We start from the raw sequence: 20,917 nt of genomic DNA on the forward strand, positions 1-20,917 counted from the left end.
CAAACAGAAATAACGTCCAATAAAGGTAAAAATATGCTTTTTTTGCTTACTTTATAAGTCCTGGTCATTAAATTATAGTCATAAAAGGTGATTTTAGAATAATTACAATGCTAATTCAGAAAATATCAAGAACAAAGCTGGAAAGTATCTGAATTTTGTTTATGTTGGAAAGAGCATGATTAATTACATTATGTTTAACTATACTTTTTTCCACACAGTGAACAGAAATTACATTCATATTGTGCTCTGTGTCTCTATGGAATTTGATTTCGGCAAATTTCTGTAGTCATAGTCCTGATATGATGCTAAATCAGGAATTCCTACTGGGAGTTGGGTGTCATCAGACTAGCTACTGTAATCAAGTGTAACTCCAAAGACAGAGAGCTGGGTTTCATACATTATTCATACTTTATGAAATTGTATTGAAAGTATAAGATAATTGTCTTGTACATTGGATAAAATGCACCATTTTGAGCTGGTTAATTATACATTTGGTTTTGCTTCTCTTAGTTGCTGGAACTAGTGCCACCACTTATTTGCATTAATACTGCAGGAAAATTGGCATAATTCTAATGTAGTAATGGCAGCCTGAGAAGTCTATGTTTTCCTTTAATAGTTACCCATGGTAATCGGGCATTGGCTAGGAAGTGACCCTGATTGACTTCGTTTAATAAAGAGCTGTTCTGTTTCAAGAACAACCACTTCAGGAGTGACTACTACCTGCCATCCCTGCTGAGTTAACACAGCTGTGCAGCAATGATTCCTCAGATTATTTTGCACCAAGGTTTTTGAGTGATTTTCCATTTCATCAATAGTGAATTACTAAATTTCATTATCAAAACAACATCTCTGCTAGACAGTTTACTCAGCTGACATGAAACATGGAAAACTAGAATGCTAAAAAAGCCCTAAAAAAACTAAATAGTCTATGGGTTGAGTATGTGTTTAGGCAAAAAAAAACAGCTGTAGAAAGGAAATTACTACAAAGGAATGCTTTTGTTTGGATTAAACTACCTTTGAACATGAAAGATGTCAAGTTTTTGCAATGGAAATCAGGTTAAGTTCAGGAGACTGTATCTGTGAAGAGCACATGTGTTTGGAAGACCTTGGGAAAAGTCAGGCAAATTGAGAAGCTGCACCTCACTTCTAGTGCTGAAATCTTGTTCCTGTAACTTACCAGTTGGGTATATTTGGATTTTGTGTTCTCTGTCATTTTTCAGCACATTTTATTCTTTTCCCAAGAGTGCAGCACTATTCCTGCAAGCACTCTGCTCTACAGAGGGAGACATATTTTTTGCCTAGAAGTAGAAAAGACATTGGTTTTGTTAAGACAACATGTTATTCAGAAATTGTTTTTCTAATGTAGTTGTATTTTTTACATTTCTCTGAGGATAGAGCAGTGAAAATCACAGTTAGGACATTACATAGGAAACAAGGTCCTCTGAAAACTTCACTTTTACAAGCATAACTTATTTGTCTGATTAACAGGAGTTAAAAAGCACATGTATATAGTGCTACTGAATACTTTATATTTGGAAAAGCTGAGTCAGTGATCTAGAGTTCTTGTAAGGAAAATGAGAAGAAAAGCTATTCTCTCAACAACAAGTGTGAATGTGTAGGGTGAATAGCTGCATGAATATATGAGCATGTCTCCTCACCTGTGGTGTGTAGGTCTATGTGGTTTTTTTCAATTTTCAGTCTGTCCTATATATTAGTTCAAACATGATTTATTACAGTAATCTTACTGGGGTTTTTCTGGTCTCTAGGCCTTGTGTCTTATGTGAAAAAGGAACAGGGTGCTTTACCTTGTCATTGTGTTTTAATGTTCTCTGCCTGCAAAGCTTCCAATGAGTAGGACTCTAATCATAGAATCAGAGTGGTTTGTGTTGCAAGTGGTTTGTATTTTTTAGCCAGAAAAGACAAGAATGAGTAATTTAATGCCATCTGAAATATATAGCATTAATATAAGATTTTAACTCTGTCCAGCTGGCTGCAGATCAATAATACCAGGCAAGACTCAGCCAGCCCTTTCCATAAATGATCCCTTTCTTGTGTGGGTACTCCAGCTTGCCTTGTCAATTGTATAAAAATCTTGCCTCTAAAATCCAAGTTTTCCTTCTCAAAGAAATTATGAGCATCTTGACACAAGAGTGTCAGGAAGGAGGTGGTGCCCTGATGGCCCTAGCAGGGGATGTTTGGAATGTGATATTCTCTCCCCTCCTTAATCACAGGGGACCACACTGGTACAGATAGGGGTCTGCACAGTCTGGAAATCAGCAGATGCTTCCAAAGAGGGAACCTACAGGGAAGAGGGGAGTGACTCAATCCCCCTGAGGGTATTAAGAGAGAGCACAAAGTTAGTTTTGAGTACCAATTGCCTCTGTACAAAATTTTTGCTGTGAAAATTAAAATAGGTGTTACACTTAACAGTCTACACCCTTTTCAAAAGGCACCCTTTGCTTCAGCTGTACTCAGCCAAAAGAGGTATGTGGGAAAAGGGACTGCAGTAGGGACTGTGTGTGATGTAAAACAGTGGCTAGAGGTGAAAGGCAAAAACACTCTTCGAGAAATACAGGATTTAAGAGAGCAAGGACGTGAAATGCATCCACTTCCATTTTGCCATACCTGGATAAAACAGAAAGGATGCGTTAAACCCAAATTTATTCTCATACTCTTTAATTGGTTTCTTTTGTTTGAGTTGATCAGAGTAATTGTAATGTATTGCTATTATGGATATTAAAATCTTGAAATCTTAATTAAAAAGGAGGGGGTAAGTACTTTCTAGAAATACTCTGCTTAATGCTGCCTTCAGACAGCATTTTTTATCCATTGGGCCTTCAAAATAAAAATTATAACATTATGTGCAGAGGACATTATATTCAGAAATTGCCAGGTCTTCTCACACTTTGCACAAGGCAACTTGGCATTAAAAAGACACACAAGCACTTGAAGACATGGGAGTACATCGTGAGAAAATGTAGTGTTACTCTTGTCAATAATGATATGAGCTCCAAAATTATAAAAGTGGCTAAAAAAAGTAGCTAAATCTCATCTGCAGGCATGTTCTCAAAAATGTTTTCATTCTATTAACATGATGATGATAGCAACAGGACTTGTAGACTGTTTTCTTTGTAAAAACATTTGGTTTTAATAATTTAGGTATAATTCAAGTATCCTTCATTCTAGGAACAGTTACAATGTTTTCTGATCTAAACATATGGATATATTCAAATTTAACTAACTTCTTTATCACACCAGTGAGGATACAAATTAAAAGAAATATTGTTTTTTCCAGTTCATGACCTAAACTATTTCCTCCTTGTGTGGAGACATGTTAAAAATAAAATCCCCAGACAAAAAACATCTCAAGTTTTTATTTGTGATGCATGCCTGAATTGCCTTACGCAAATGCCTTAAGGCAAAAATTAAGGTCATAAGGTCTTTCTTTGACCAGACACTTCTGATGCCCAAGTTTTGACTTCATAAAGGTAGGATTTCTGTATAATTCTATAAATGTGATTTATATTTTTGGATTCTAACTTGGAAGGTAAATAGCTATCAGTGGGAAATAATGTGAAAGACTGGAAACAAAGAAAATACTTCATTTTCAAAAGAAAACAAATTAATTGCTGATACCCTGATGGTTATAGATCGTATCATACTTCAGTAATAAAATCTCAGAATATACACAAAAGAGAGATACAAAAAAGATTAAAAAGTTATAAAGATCTTGGAAATTCATTGGAGAATATCAAGGCTAAAACTGTCTAAACATAAATTGATCTTATAATAATAATTGTTCTACGTGTTGTGATGAATTTCCAAACCAAGATTAGCCTTTTTTTATTTTTATCTCTTAATTTTTTGTATAATTCTTAGACTTTCATGTATACAAATTGATACTGCCCTAGCAAAACAGGTGTTTAGTAAGTTGTAAAAACAGAAATTATATTTAAAATGTTAAATTTCTCATGTTTATGTGAACAGCAGCCAGAACCACAAGGTTAGGACTTCTAAACAGAATAGCTAAATTCCATAATGATAATATTATTGTTTTCTGAAAGCAGTGTTTCCCTGCAAAGACAGCACATTGTGTCAAGCCTGAGTATCACTTTGAGCAGTATTTTGCCACCTCTTTATTTCAGTAGATTCTTCTCCAGCATTCTCAATCTGCTGCATGCAAAGCAAGTTTATACTATTTTGGCAGGATGAATCAAACAATTTGCTCGGGGAAAATTCCAGGGTTTTTTTTGTCTTTGAGTTAAATGCCTCATATCTTTCTAGCCTGAGAAAAAAAACAAAAAAAACAAAACCAACCACAAAACAAACAAACTAAAAAACCCCACCCAGCCACCACCCCTTCTTCTGTTGTGGTGTGGCAACAAATTTCTGGTTTTTAAGTCAAGTGTAAATTTTAGGTTGAATAGTCTTTACAGTGGTGTATTTCCAACCAAAACCAGTAGAAATAAAGACACAGGTAGGGGACTGTGTAGGAAGCTAGTTTAGTAACAGCACTGGCATCCTCTGGCTGTGTAAACTGGCAACAGTCTTGCTCCCCATGGTGAACATAGCCCCTGTCGCAAAGGAGGTCATGTCTGCTGTGTTAGCACTCAGCTGCTTCACTGGGCTTTCTGTACACATGCAGATTAGATGAAATAACTGTTCTGACATCTGTAAACCTCAGGTATCAATTTAACATCAGTTAAAATGAAGATCTGTGCAGTGGCAATGAATCATTTGGGACGCTGTGGTTTTTTTGAATGAAAGTGAAACTTAACCTATTTCATTGATTTCCAAGGTATTTTGAAGTGATATTCTCTCACAATCACTCTAAACTCAATTCAAATTCATCAGGGGATCCTGCAAATTCAGCAGCTTTGTCAGAATCCCAATGCAAAATATCAAGTTGTAATGTAAAATGAAGTACACGCTTTCCCTGGGTTTGACCTTTGCACTGTAGATTGTTCATAACTCTGCTATGGACAGACAGATTTGTGTTTCTGCTTTTCTAAGATTTAGTTAAGTAACCTTCACCTCTATCTTCACCTAAAGATCGTGTAGATCGTGGTTTATATGACTATTTTATCTATACATATAATTCAATTCTAGCAGGAATCATCTAATTCATGTTTTGCAATGCCTTTGATGCAGCCTATGAAAATCTTGCTAATGGAATCCTAACAAGAGAAGTCTCTGTAAAGTCTGAAAAACAATTTAGTGACTATAAAATAAAATGCTAATTTGGACACTTATATTTCCTACTTATTGGGCACAATGATGCAATTGTAACATATTTGCATCTGTTTCTTGAGAAGGATCTATAAAGATATTATTTCAAATGAGTTAATGGAACTTCCTAATTTCTAATTTTCTATTGTGAAAATCCATAGAGGAAGCAGTAGGGGTTTTCATATTCCTGAATTTTGAGACATGTTAGTTATCTAACTTCTGTGTTAAGTCTCTATATAAAAGGGAAAGGGAGGAACTCCTTGAGAGCATTATTTAGTCCATCTAACTGAACATCTTGCTTTGAGTTGCGCTTTTGAGGGTCTGCTCTGTCTCCTTTTTCTATGGAATATAGGGAAATTAGCTGCATGAACTGGGTGTTTGAGGCTGTGATGTGAATACCCCTCATCCTTCTCCCTTTCCAGTCGGAGGATCTATGATGCTGTGATCACTATTACCATGATGTACGTCATGTGTATCAAGAATTTCCAACCAAGACAGAAATCTCTGCTATGAATTGACAAAACATAGTTACACTAATGACTTCCACAAAGAAAAGAAGTTGTGGTTATCCTCAGCTGGAAAATGGCCTCTTTGAACTACTTCTCTTCTGTTTCCGTCACAGATTAACCCTCATCATTTGTATTTGTACAATCAAATTCATTAAGTTGGGGTGAATATTTTGAGGAGTGTTTAGAATCAGTAGCTGTTTTAAAAGTATGTGTATCGAGGTAATAATGCATTTATTCCAAACACTTGTGCTTTTTAAAAAATTTACTTGCTATCATGGATATATATTAAATATTTGTATAACATATTTTCCTAACAGTACATCAATACTCAGTAAACTGGTTACACAAAGTAGTATTTAAAAAGAAAAAATTCTGCTTATTATTCAGTGTGCTTTCTTGGCAAATTAAGAAACAGAGCTTTCAAAATTTAAGGTTATTCTTTCCAACTAAAATCATTTCAGATTTATCAGTTGTATTTTCTGCTCCATAGGAAATAACAGAAGATCGGAATCGTTCACGGCTGGATTCAATGGTGCTGTTAATTATGAAACTGGACCAACTTGACCAGGATATTGAAAATGCTCTCAGTGCAGGCTCTTCTCCATCCAGCACCCCAACATATAAACGGAGGCATATACCTGTAAGCCAGTTTGCTCAATATTTTCTTGTTATTCTAAGTAGAATCTTTTTGCTTCACCTTTCTCTTTCAGTCTTCACATTTTTCAGCTCCTTGGTTTAGAACTAAAGCTCTTTTCATAAAGAATTTGACTTGTATTTTTGTTTATATATATACATGTTTTGAAGGCAATAATATTGGCATCCGTCATTTCCTCTTGGCATCCTTTCGTAAATGAGAGCTTCAGAACTCCCAGATGAAACAGAGGGAGATCAACAAGATTCAGAAAATGTCTGGCTCTCTAATTATCACTTACTGTAAGTGCAGAGTCAGCACAGACTCAGGATCACACCAGTCTCAGAACACAAGTATGTGTCATTTGACATTACATAGAACTGAAAGTAATTCTGAGCTACACGTCTTGCTTTCTGCTAGTGGGGGACACAAAATGCTCTGTCACTCAAAGTAAGATTCTGGACCGAACCTGAATTATTTAATTTAGGGTTTTTTTTAATTACTTAAAAGGATCATTCTTTGCTGAGAGTAATCCAAAAGCAGATGGGACAGCTCAGAAACATAACTGATGCATTCTTTGTTTTCTGTAAAGTGTTTACACATATAACTCTGAAGAACATGAAATGGCTGATCCAAGGTATTCTTGTGCAGGCTTCCTGTTAATTTTACCCACATGTGCTGCAGCTGCTTTTCAATTCAAGAAACCTGAGAAACACTGCCCCAAGATCTCTTGACTAACATTTGTATCATTTGTTTTGGTTAGTGATATTTTCTTTTAAATAACAAGGAATTTCTCCTTTGAAAGCCATTATTGCTAAGTGAGTGATATGTAGGTGAGAAAAGCTGTATTTCAGTGGGTTTGATCAGCTGAAAATTATATAATATGCCATTTTTAGAGGAAATCACATAATTTCACTTTTCATCATTAAACATTTTCCCCCTGGATATCAATGTTCTCACAGTGCCTCCTTAAACACTGATGACGCAGGAAACCTGAAATGTAATGTCAACATCTGTTCTCTATATTTCATCAATCCATGCCAGCATTTTAGCTAATTTCTTACAGCAATAAAGGGAGTGGAGGCAATGTGTATAAGTAACCCTTCGTGACAATCAGAGGTGGTACCACTTACCATGCTGCAAAGCAGCCCTGCAGAAAGACAGCTTGCATCAAACATGGAATATATGTTACTATGAACAATGACTTCCTAGGACTTTTTGAACCTTTGATTGTTATGGACCAGAAGATCAAAAGATCTGGTTTTCAAGAAATATAGGTATTGAGTTCAGGCTCATATTTAATTTATAATAAGAAGTCATTTGAATAATGTAAAAACCTGGGTAATAGGGCAAGGATCTGCACTGTGGCAGCATAGCTCTGCTAACCAGAAATTTCTGAGGGCAGCTGTAGCCAAACTGACTGCTACAGAGGCTGTTCCATGGCTCTGCTGCATTTCGCAGTGCCTCACATTGCAGTCAACTCACTGGCAGGAAATATGACTCAAATACATGGTCCTACCTAGAGCACAGCTTTGTGCCTAATTTCTAAGCCTTTTCAGAATACCACACACTTGTGTACATGGCATAGAGGCGCCTGTCTAAATGGCATCTTTGGTTTTGCAGACCAGACACTTAACTGGAATTAATGAATCAAAGGGTGCTGTATCTTTTCAGCTCAGGAGCAGAACCCCTGAGATGTCTCTGCCCCGTATTTCACCTATTCTAGAAACCTGGCATTAGGCAACTGAGACTTTCTCTGCACAAAGTTTTCTGGAATTTAGAGTTCAGGGAGGGTTTTGTGTACTGCATAGCTGTATTCATGCAGGCTGTACCTCAGCTAATAATCCTGACAGTATAGGTCTGGTTTTACACATAGCCAGGTCTTTGCCAGACATGTGTCACAATTTATCTGCAGACAGTATAATCCCCTGCCCTCACTCTATGCAGTAAATCAAGCATGCGCTAAATTTTTACTTCCTCAACAATAAAACATGCTATATATCTTCCTTTTGTTTCTCAAAAAGAGGAATGTAATCAGTGTCATTAAGAGTAAGGACATTTTAACCAGAAATAGTATTTGGCTGATAAGTGTCTGGTGATTCAAAAAAACTAAGGAGCTGTACCTCTGAATTGTATAAACTGCTGAATGGTGATGTCATTTCATCTGCATAATGGTTTACAGATGTTCACTAGCTTGCAGCACTGCAGAGACAGAAGGTGGGAGCACACAGGAAATACTGAATATCAGAGAAAAATGTCAAACTTCTGCAGCCCTTAACTGATTTTTCTTACCTTGCATTCTACCATTTAGGGGAATTATAGCTTTGATGTTAGTAGTGATTTATAATTTCAGAACAGCAGCTAATGCAAAGCAGCACATTGAAAAAGACAGCAAGCATATATATTTAAGTGAGCTTGCCTAAATATTTCCATTATTTAGCAGAACTATGTTTTTATTTCACATTCACAAAAGAGACTTGCAATATTTTTCTACAGGATGTTGAATCTGGTTCTGAAAGTGGAGTGGATGTTGCTTCAGTAAATCACTCACAAACAAACTTGTCTTCTAACATCCATGCTCCTGACCTAGCATCTCCCTCTTCAGTAGCCAGCTCTGGAGCTAAACCAAAGGCTGGGGTGAGTGCAAAGGTTATATTTTTTTAAACTTCTCTCATGATTCCAGATTGGGAGTGAAATTTAAAAATAGTATACTATTCATTACTTGGGTTGCACTGCAGAATGTGTGTGACACTGAGGAAAAAAAATGCAAGTTGTCTCAAAGGGCCATTTTAGTGGCAAACAATACTAGAAGTTTCACATTTAAAAACACCCTATTAACAGTTGATTATTGAAATTAGCTGAGTTTTTATATGAGAAAATAATTTAAAGGAGCTATGCTCTTTAGAAAGGTAAATTTTTCTGAAGTGGTATCACTCAGAACATTTCCTAAATCTCATGAAGGATGAAGCCAGAGAAAAAGTGTGGCTGATTTATGATGTCCAAACCCAGTCATCCTAGTTCTCTCGGAGGTACCTACTACCCTACTGATGTGCAAATGTCATTCTAAGGCAAAATTTGGCAAGTGGTTCCAGACTCTTAGGATCAGAGGGGAGCCTTGGAGCAAGCAGACACTTTTCTGCAGGTCCCAGTGCATGATAGGCAGTGAGGAAGGGCTGGCCTGAGAGCTCAGATATGGCAAGGAGCCTCTTTCTATATCCATTCATAGATAAACATAACTATGAGAGGCATGGTTCTTTCTTTTGCTGTTTTCCATCTTTTGAAGAATTCTTCATAATGCTTCAGCCATCAATATGTGCAGAAATGCTTGGATGTCCTAGAAACTCCTGACATGCTATCTGTTCCCTCTTGAAGTTGCTGTTTCCACTGCCTCAAGAAGCACAGAAATCTAGACTCCTCTAAGCTTTGCCTGTCCTGAAAAGTCTTAGCATAACTCCTGCTCCATCTGTTCACTTATTGAAAAGCTTCTGGTAACTAGACCAGCAGGAAAATCAGGGATAAAATACTAAAATAAAAAGTGTAGTTAGCATAAATATATGTTTAGAACAAGTCTATAAAAAGTAAAATAGAGGCCACCTGTCATTTACTGCACTGCAATAATAGCAAGTTAACTAATGCCTTTGATTGTGGCTAACAGAAGTTCTAATAAACATTTACATTTGGGATTGTTCACTTGTACAAAAATAAATTCACTTGTAATTTATCATCAGTGCATAACTATAGCAAATAGAGAGCTCTGCACTCTGTCACTGCATACATAGCAGCACAAATTCTCAAATAAGTACATATGTTAAGCTAGAAGGTAATATTCCATTTTACCAGATCCTGAGAAGCACACAGACACTTTCTCACTTTTTAAGGTATTAAACATCCCTTTTAAATGTTGGCTTCTTTGGTAATATTTGAGGAACTCTTAACACCTGGCTTTGCAGAAGCATGGGTCGCTTCCTATAATATTATGTGTTAATTCAGCTTCAGCAAGCATTTATTTGACTTTTGCTGAGATTAATATATTATGCTGCATATATATGCAGTTATTTTATTCTATAATTTTATAATTGTTTTATGAGTGAAGTTAAATTTTCTACAAACATAGCTCTCTTCTAAAGCTTTGCAGGCTGCAACTCCTCACACTCTGCAGCAATCCACGTAGTGATGGCCTCTGAAAATCCACACAGTGTGGTGTTCTGTCTATAAAGGAGACTGTAGGTTTTGGGGCTTGGGGAATTTTGTTTTGTTTTAGTTTTGTTTTTCTGGTTTTTATTTGGATTTTGTTTGGGATTTTTTTGTCAGACTAGCTATAGGAATAAAATTTTTCTGCATTTGAAACTCAGGGAGCTACTTTTTAAAAGTAATGGACTGTTTCAAAGATTTTACTCCCTTTCTGGCATTTGTAACTGCAGATCTTCAAGGATTCCAGATGCTTAGTCTCCAGGGACAACTTCTTTTGTTGTGTTTATTAATAGTATGTAAACAGGAGTACAAGGGTGATTAGTTACATTACGGAATGATATGTGGTATTTTTAAACAAACTATAGCAAACCATTTACCACATCAAAATCAGACTGTAAAGCTAAAACACCACGTCATATGCAGACTGGGGAGTGGGAATACTAAGGCAGGGCAGGGAGATATGAGCTTGGATCTAGTTCCTGATAAAGAACTTGTAAAAGGTATTACCTACACAGGATATAACTTATAGATAGAAAATTTGTGTACAGACAAACTACATCCATTCATGTTCATTCAGCTTTCTATGGATTTAGTCCAAACGATTTCAAGCAGCATCACAATGTGTTGGGATATCCATAAGCACAATTTGGTTTGATAATCCTAGTGGAAATGATTCACTCCTTGGTTTATGGAAAGCAGGACATTTTAAATTTTCATGAGTAGATTTTATGAAATGCTAAACAAGAATTGTATTTAAAATTCAGTATCAATTAGAATTTTCTCTGCAAATTAATAATAGATATTATTTTAAATAAAATTAAGATTATGTGTGTATATTTTCATGCATAAGTTATTTAATATTTCATGAAGATTCACTTCTGGATAGCCAAATCCATTCCTGTGTACAGTACATACCCATATATATTAGCATACACCTGCATGCACACACACACACACACACACACACACCCTGAACTCCTTCCTGAATACAGGCATGACAAGGAAGAACAGGATTCTCCACAGAGCATTATGGAAAGGCTTTTCTGTGCTTCTGCAGGGTGCATAATGAAGGCCTTTGATATGCAGATGTACTTGGGATTTCAGGCTTGTGAGAAGCATACAGCTGACTAACCTCCATCCTAAATTTAGGACGCCACCATTATATCCCATGGTCAGGGTGAAATAGCATCATGTGACCAATAGGGTGTTTGAGCCACAAGTGGTATGTGTTTGGAAAGGTGCATATATGGACAATCCTTGCGAAAGTAAGGATTAATGTGACTGAACAGATACATTTCCCACATAACTTAGGATGGGATACTAAGAAATGTTTTTGGCATCCTTATATTACTTATGATTACAGAGTAAAAAAAATTCATGCTTCTATAATTAGCACTTCTTTATGGTTTGGGATTTATTAATCAGTTTCCAAAACAGACAAATATTTTTGTATATTAACACTTGAGGATATACACTTGGTTAGCACTAATCACATGAGAGTTGAAATCAGCTTAAAAAAATAAGAAATCAACAGTCTTTTGCCCCAGTGGCCATGAGAAACACTGGAAAAAGGGAGTGTCTTGTCTGGATTTGGAGAGAAAGGAATGTAAATATTCTACATGTCATTGCCTTCTACAAACCAATGCTATACATCTGGACACTTAAAATATTCTTAAATGTAAAAACGAGAATTTATTTATTTTTAAATTTGGTTTGATTATTATAGAAACAATATGTGGCTACAGTATTTAAAATGCATTTTAGTAACTAAAGGCAAGTTGCCATATCCTTCTCCAATGTCCAGTTAAAAGCCAACCACTTAAGGAAAACTTGAATCAATTATCATGTCCTTTTTTTTTTTATTATTTTTTTTTTTTACTTCCTCTGTACAAAAAATTGGCTAAAGGACAGCAGCAACTAAGGCCTAAAAGTTGTGGCCAAAACTTTGTCCTTGAACATCTGCTCTGCAAAGTGTTTCTTTTCTGTTCAGGTAAAAAAACCCACCCATGATTATTTTCTACTCCTTTTTTTGGCAATCTTATCCCTCCTGCTTCAACAGTCCCCAAGTTAACCTTAATCACACTGTATAAAGGTAATCAGGCATCTATTATCACCAGAATAGCTGGTACCTAGGAGCAGATTGTTTTTCAGATTGGCTATAATGACTCATTTAAGATGCATTCAATTCTCAAAGTGATTTAAGACATCAGTTATGCCTGCAAGTATAAAATTGCCTAGTCTGTCTGTGCATGGGAATGGGCTTCAGGCATAGCTGCTGGTGTCACTGAAGCTTTGGATGAGCTCAAGAGTCCACTTTCACAAGTCTTGTTGCTGGATTGGGAGAAAAACTTGTATTATCTAGATGACAGATTTGCAAACTTTTCATTTATATGCACTAAAAGAATTTAAGCAAATATGCTTTTGATTCATATTATGTTTTAAAATTTGAACTCTTTAAAGAAAGCCAAATCATTTTGTGAAAAATAACTTTGAGATTTGTAGAGTAAGAAAGAGTTCAAGTTTCTTGCTAATTAACTACACTGGTTTTTAATTATAAAAGAAGCTAAAATTTATTGTAAGTACAAGGAAACCTCTATTTCAAATTAAATATTCATGAAGGAGAATTATCAGAATTATTTCAAGGGTTTGAAATGTTTGCATTTCCTATTGCATTAGTTTTTATAGTAAATTTGATGAACTGTGAGGTATACATACAGAATATGTCAGTGCATTTGTGCTGACAAATCTTTAGCAGAAGGTCATACAATTTGCAAGGTGATAGATTTTGGTCTCTGAATCATACTTTTATGTTATGTTTGCTTATTTATCAAAGCCCTCATATAACTTTTCTAAATTTTGCTGCCATTTTAATATTCCTTGAATTCTTATTTTACTCATTCAGGCAACACTGAAAGTTATTCTGGTGAGCATCAAGGAGAAAGACTCTTACTGTCCAACATTAATTCAAATAGTGTTTCTTTAAAACTTGATAATTTTTATGAATGCGAGATGAGTAAAGACTTCTCAGGACCTGATCAAGTTGATTAATTTAGTATTGTCTTTCATATCTATGTTTAAAAGAAAGTGTTTTAGAAAACAAGGTAAGGAAATTAATTATGAAATTGACTTTTCACACAATCAGAATTCCATTTGAATTCTAACAGCCTGTTATTTTACCCTATAAAAAGTAAAATACCGTGCAGTTACATTTGCCAATCGTGTATAAGAAAACAGCAGGATTATGCTGTATTTGTTATATGAACTTCTCAAAAATTTTCTTTGACTCCATCTTGCTCCCCAAAGGAATCTGAATTCTGTTTGAAGTATCTCTTCCTGTGTTAACCCTAATTGTACTTTTTTTTTTCAATAAGAATATGCTACTCCTACAATTTGAACCAAAACCACTGAATCCAGTCATGACGTCTTCGACAGGCATCACCTTTGCTTTGGTCAGGGACAGTTTCTCTCTCTCTCTCTTATTCAGTTCCTCAGTATTGAATCCTGAGTGATCAATGTAAATTCACAGTGCAACAAAAGGTTTGAAATTTTATACAGCTAGAGCATGACCCAGGAAATACATATATTAGGCAATCTGCTCTGTGTTCCAAGTTCAATCCCCCAAAAATATTTGGAATCTAAATAAATACCCAAATTCTGAAGTGCTAAGCATGAGCACTTCTGAGACTTTCCAAGATGTCAAATTATACATATACATTTGCATTTCTGTCTCTTCTTGCAACTTTTTTGGTGCAGCCATGCTTATATACTGGGGCTTTTTCTCAGGTTTTCCTCCTTTTGTAGCTGACACTGTCTTCAACACTGTATCCATCTGGTTGTGTATGATTATCATTTTTTATAAACTGAAGAAAAAGTTTATGACTTCTTCAGCATTAACGTCATTAATTGTGCTGTTAGTAATGTCAAGTACATTTTTTCACTGCGTGCTGCCACCTGGTGTCTTGCTCTTTTAGAAGAGGGGCACCAGGGGACATCAAGCACTTGGACGCAGGCAGATTTGTTGGTGCAGAATTAAGGCATTATGCTGCAGTTAAAAGGTTAATGATGAAAATTAATTGCCATAAGTTTGTAGTCTATTTTCAGTTTCTATTTAGAAATTATACATTTAAACTTTGATAACAAAAAGCTTTGACTGAAGAAAAAAACTGTAAGCGAAAATTTGTAAGTCACTTATTTACTTAGAAGTTGCTCCCAAAGCAATGTCTGTATTGGAAACTGAAAGGAATATGCAGACATCACTTTGCAAGTGGGGAAAAAGATTGTTTTATCTACTATGCATGGCTAAAATAACCTGTTTAGTTATTTTCACCCCTTTCAAGCAAGTAGATGCTTCTCAAGACAACACACTTATTGCCAGATAAGTCTCCTGGCAGCCTTGTCTCCTTCTAGTGGTTTCTGTATATGCTTAAACTGTCTCATTTACTGGAATCTTCCAGGTGAAAATTTTAAGCAAATGACATCTTCTAAAAGCTGTTTCCAGCCATTAGGTTGAAGGGTTAACTTAAATATTATGGTGATGGTAAGAGTGGGTGGACATTAATTTTCCCTTGGTTTGAGACAAAGAGCCTAAAGAACTTCCAAAGCATAGCAAATAGGAAATTTTAGATGGGCCTGTAGAGTATTCAAATTATGTTGAATACTCTGTTTTATCATACATAGTCTGATTTTGCAGACTAGCAATGTGGAGGACAGGGATTCAGCCTACTACATTAGATATAAACCTGGGAAGGAGGAAAGCAAAATTATACCATGTGTAAACTTAGGTGCATCTGCACACTGAAAAAAAAATTTTAATTATTCTTCATCAGTAAATCTTCTTCTCTTGTGAAATCAACTATAGAAGGCTCAGTTTCTCTAGACATGGTAGAATGTCAGAATATCAGCATTATTTTTTGGTTTAACAACTGTGATAGAAACTTGGTCAAGTCCAAATTTTTGAGAGTTTGCTGGGCTTTGCTTTCCATGACAATATGTTCTGAATGTCAGACGCTACGTGAAATGTTCCCATTTGTTCTCCAATTTTATTGCCTGATAAGTTTAGTTCAAGTCTGTCTTCTGTGCTCTTCCATATGGATTGAGTTGAATCCCTACCAAGTTTCCCTTTTTTTCCTGATGTTGCTTAAATATGTTTAACTGTATGTCAGTATGAAATTTTAACTCTTTTTCAGCACCTGCCAAGAAAAGCTTACATATTTATTCCACTGGGTTTTTTAAAAAAATAATTTGCAAGTTTTCCCTGTCAGAATGTAATCTATAGACTGCATTTCTGCATTGAGGAATTTAAATTCTGAGATGGAGTATGGCATTCTTGTTGCATGTATGTGCAAAGATGGGAAAAATTGTTAAATCATTTTCAGTTAGAAGCGTGTGAGTGCAAAACTGCTGCAATATAAGTAAATTCTTTCTTAATGGCAATGGCATTAAGAACTTATTTCTCTGAAGAAAAACAAAATCCACTAAGCCCTGAAGATTTTTATTAATAATTTTTTTGATGTTTTAATTGCTACAGTGCAGAGGGGTATACAACACTAGCAAAAGTGGTCACCACAGATACACAGGATGTAATCACCACTTAAAAACAAGGGACAATTTTTTTAAAGATTAAATCTGTGAAAGTTACTGATATTTTGGAAGCTAAAAGTAAATTGGCCTCAAAATGTGTTTAGGCATTTTTCTGGGAAAAAGTTTATAACCCATCAAAACAGCAGATGGAAGCTTGTGCACATTATCATCACAGTCTTACTGTCAGTCATGCAATGAAGTCCCAATGCAGGATTTGCATTTTACTCAAGAATCACAGTCTGTCATTGGGATTTCCATGTTTTTATACACATCCTCTAATCTGCTGCAGGTCTGAGGAGAAAAAAGTAGTCTGGATGGATCCAATACAGCCACAGACGTACTCTGAATCATTGATAGCTGTACATGGAAGCCCTTACTGGGCTATTTCTCTTGTGTGGAAGCTGTTTCTCTTGCACTGAGTTTTATCTCAATATAAGTTCTCCTAGTGACACATGTCTTCTCTGTTTCATGCCTGATAGAGCCTTTCATAGCAAGTAATAAATGCCAAACATTTCTGCGAAACTGTCTAGTAGAAGGAATCTGAAATTTCCTGTTAAAATTTTACTGAGATATATTGCATCAGTTATTACATCTGTACAGCTCACCATTTTCAGAATTCCACCTCTTTGAAAGGAAATAATTGGAAGATATGGTTGTGGATAAATTACACCACATGCAGACTAGAATAAGGATTTTAATGATGTAATTCCTTAAAACAGTGTTGAAGATCTGTGCTAAAATGAGAAAAAAGTATTCTGTGGGAAAGCCTTTAATAAACACCATAGAAAAAAAGCGTTCATACATTTGTGACTGTTTACATCCTGTTCAGTAAAAACTCAAGACACCTTCAAAATCGCTCGGTGCAGATTTTCAGAAAGGGTCAGTACATCCCCTTGCTGGACAGTATGAAGGGATGGAAAGCAAGAGAGCTTGGAGACTTGCTGCAGAAGCTAGGTTACAGATTTAGTGGGAACTGGGGATGAGGGGCTTTAAAGTTGTGAAAAACTTGAAATTTTTGCCAGCAGACCAATAGGTGACAAACGGCTGCAACTTCATACAGCCCAACAGTGTTGCACAAGACTTTCAGCTGGGACAAACTGTTGTTGGAAGATTAATTGTTCATTAACTCATAATTTTACAGGGCCACCTTCAGTTTTAGTTTTGGATAGCTCTATAAAGAAGTCCGTTGTATCTCTATCAGACTCTGTGAGTGCTTATTACATCTCTGAGGACTTAGATCACTGGGAGAGAAGCAGTCAAAATAAATAGCACAGGTTGAAGATCATCTTGTGACTGAGAGCCCTTACCTTATCCCTCAGCAATTCAGGAGAAGGGAAAGATCAGAGTGTTTTGAAGATGGAAAAAATAGTGTCATTTCAGGAGTTCATTTGTAAGGTAATTCTTAGGTTCAGGGGTGCAGTTGCTTTCTGTCTCCTCCTTTGTGTGATTCAAGGAGGGGGTTCAAACCACCCAGCTGTCCCATGCAGTACTGCCATGTAAAGCAGGTGAGATGCACAATGATTGCAGGCAATCATGTGTGAGTTGCCAAAAAAATACTGAGAAAACTGCTGCTTTGAGTATCTGCTATGCTAATCTCCAAAGTGATAATAACTATTAGTGTCTATTTAAACTAATATTAAAAAATTGTTTTGACAAGATAGGAATTGTTTTATTTATTATAAAGTAGTGTTATTGTAAAACTGTTTTTAAGTGATCTTCTACTACTCATATCCAAAAGTTTGGTGCTTGATGAGACTTTGGCCGATGTTGAGATGTTATGAAATTTAAATCCCTTTTGGCATAATTGTGTATATAAAAAACAGGAAAGATCAGAATTATTTTTAAATTATGATTTACTTTATCTTAACTATGTTCCTGAATCATTAGTGTATTTTTTCCTCTTCCTTCTTTTTCTTTTTCTTTTTTGTCTTTTTCCTTTTTTTTTTATTTCTTCTTTCTTTTTTTCTCTTTTTTTTTTTTTCATTTTCTCCTCTCTTCCTTCTATTTTCTTTGCATTTTCCACCTTTCTGACTTTTACTCTGGCTCTGCATCTTGCCTAAAGTCACTATAGTTACTTACACGAAATTGTACCCACCCTGCTCCAAAGTACAGTTTGTCTCCCACATATTCCATGGCCGTCTTTCACCAGATCGGTCCCAATAAGATCACTGGGATGGTTGTGCAGCAGCAGTCTTGCTCATTTCTGTAAGCATTTGAATTTCTCCTTTTCTAAAATACAGCTGGACAACAAGTCTACCTGTGAGTTGAACAAGGTGGAATATTGGCACTTAGTGCAAAGATAGGTATTTGATGTTTTCCCAGCCATGGACTGAAGACCAGGGCCCCTGGGGGACAAGTTCATCACTAATAATTGTTTATGCTGTCAGTCTTGTTAGTATTGAATTCAGACTCCACAAATTCATGTCTCTGCTTGCAGTTGTGGTTCTTTTAAGCATGATTTGGGGGGAGGAGAGGGTGAAGGGAATAATGTGTATTTAGCTGAAGAGAGAATATGCAAAACCTCAAGAAAGAAAAGCTGTATTAAAGGGGAAAGAAACAATGTAATATGTAAATATGCTTTTTGGTGAGAATTTCCTGTGTTTTATCTAAGAAAGAATTTCAGGCTTGAATCCAAGACAAATAAAGGAGCACAGAACCAGGGAATGAAGACAGAATTTGAGTTAGAAAAACAGTGACAATAGTTTATTCTTTCTGCCAGTAGGTGGAGAGCACAGGAAAGTAGAAGCATGCACATAAAGAAAGAAGGAAAAAACCTTGCATCAACTTCTTTAAGGGAGTGAGAGATGAAAGAAGAAAAAGGCAAGAAGCAGGGTGGGGGTTGGAAGAGATTGTAAACCAGGAGGAAATTGGGGAAAAAAAGGATTCTGAAAAGAAAAGAGGAAATGACAATTCCTAAAGTATCAGCTTGGTCAAATCACTTTGCTGGCAGCGTATAAATTATTATCTTCTTTTATGCCTTGTACACAGTATTCTTTACTTCTGGAACATGGCTGGAAAACGTGGCATGAATAGTTTGCATTACAGAAATGGAATAAATCCATGTCTGCCTTTTCAAGTACTTTTCCAGACATAGACACGCTGTGAGTGACATCATGGAAAGCCATTTCTTTTTGTCCTTTACATATACCTCTTGTAAGGAATTTTCTTCCTCCTGAGCTCTCCTTCTTCCTGTCTCTTGCACTTTCTGTCTCTCTGTCTCTCACTCTCTTCCATCTCTCACTTCTTGCTTGCTTGCTTTGGCTTTTTCTTTTCCTTTACTCTTCTTTCCTTTTTCCTTTTTTTTATTTTTTTTTTGGACTTCAAAGCCAGGGTGGAAGCAAGGAATTTTGTTAGCTCTCTGTTTAATAGTTGAAAGAGCATGGTTTGGGGTTTTTTAATGCACAAAATTCCTCTCAGTGAGACATGCCACACATTCTGATCTCTCCCCTTCAGGCAGTTACACACTATTAAATATGGGGTTGGAAATGACATGCGTCTGGAAGTGCAGAAATGAAACAATCTTCCACTTTTTGCACTGCACTATACAATGAAGGTGTTGTAAATTGTTAATTGAATGGCATGGGCTTCTAGTTAGTGGGACTTTCTAGAAATAGAAACTGTACATTCCAGTATGTTGCCACTTTTTATTTTCTTCAAACTAACTGAAGAACCTTCCTATGTTACATAGAGATTAGCAAAGTTTTTAGTTTGTCTGTTTTTATTCCCTAACACACAGCTTGTGCTCAGAACTTTTTTCTATTTGCCTTCTCTTACTAAACTGTCCTTATGATATTTTTGTACTAGCCCTGTTTTAAAAGAGAAAAAAATCCAAACAACCTATAATGGCACTTGATATTCCCCATATTCTATCCCTCAAAAAATAGTGAAATGTGATTATTGTATTTTAAATAATACTGCACACATTACATAGAAAATAATAGTAAAGCATTGCCATGAAGAATACAGAAAGGCAAACAGAGTTCTGCTTGAGATGGAAAGACAGGAGATTCTTTGACCTTCCAAAGTTATTCTGAAGTTCTGGATTTCATCTGTAAAAAGACAATACTGTATCTGAATGGCACCAGACTGGGAAGCTTATTATCCCACAGCAGTTTTATAGGTGACAAAAAAACTGCACATGGGAGGCATCTGGTGAGGAATTATAGGCCACTGAGTCTGAAGACTGCAATGTGAAAACAAAGTAGGGTTTAATTTCATAGAAGAGAGAGGAGTAGATGATGGAATTAATCATTCAGTAGTGTGTGATCCTTCAGAATGCACTTTCTTTGCAAAGCCATCACTCTTAGTCCAGCATATTTTAACTGCAGTGTTATAGCCCTAGGAGTCTGCAACATACCTTACAAATATTAGTGAGGAAATGCAAGATTATGTGGGATTAAATATACTGATTAAATTGAAATGTGATGTGTCTCAAAACACCTCAAAAAATTGACTGAGATAGGTGTCCTTGGAAGCCTGATGGAACTTTCAAATAGCAATATTTTAAATTTAAAATATTTAATATTTTAAGTGTTTAATATTTAGAATTCTGAATTTGCTGCTACTAAATTCAACAATTCAGTATCTGATTGGAGAATCCATGGGGTGATAGTTTTAAGGCAAATTGCAAAAAACGTGACAGAAAGTGATAGAGCCAATTTCATATCCAGCTTTTGAACCATTAAAACAGAACTGTGTTGGCTCTTTGTGGAGCTTTGTTACACAGTCACATGCAATTTGTCTAATTCATCTTTTGCTGCTTTGCCAATACAAAAGC

General features: G+C 35.8%; 1 protein-coding gene across 5 annotated transcripts in view; it reads left to right on the top strand.

The window, feature by feature from the left end:
• Positions 1-20,917, top strand: part of DLC1 (DLC1 Rho GTPase activating protein) — a 263,297-nt gene that overhangs the window by 90,593 nt on the left and 151,787 nt on the right. For all 5 annotated transcript variants that reach the window (XM_069014032.1, XM_069014033.1, XM_069014035.1 and 2 more), the window contains 2 exons: positions 6,229-6,378; positions 8,866-9,006. In XM_069014032.1, the coding sequence (XP_068870133.1) occupies positions 6,229-6,378; positions 8,866-9,006 (291 nt within the window). The remainder of the gene's footprint in view (positions 1-6,228; positions 6,379-8,865; positions 9,007-20,917) is intronic.

This window comes from Aphelocoma coerulescens, chromosome 4, assembly GCF_041296385.1.
Source record: "Aphelocoma coerulescens isolate FSJ_1873_10779 chromosome 4, UR_Acoe_1.0, whole genome shotgun sequence".
Classification (NCBI taxonomy): domain Eukaryota; kingdom Metazoa; phylum Chordata; class Aves; order Passeriformes; family Corvidae; genus Aphelocoma; species Aphelocoma coerulescens.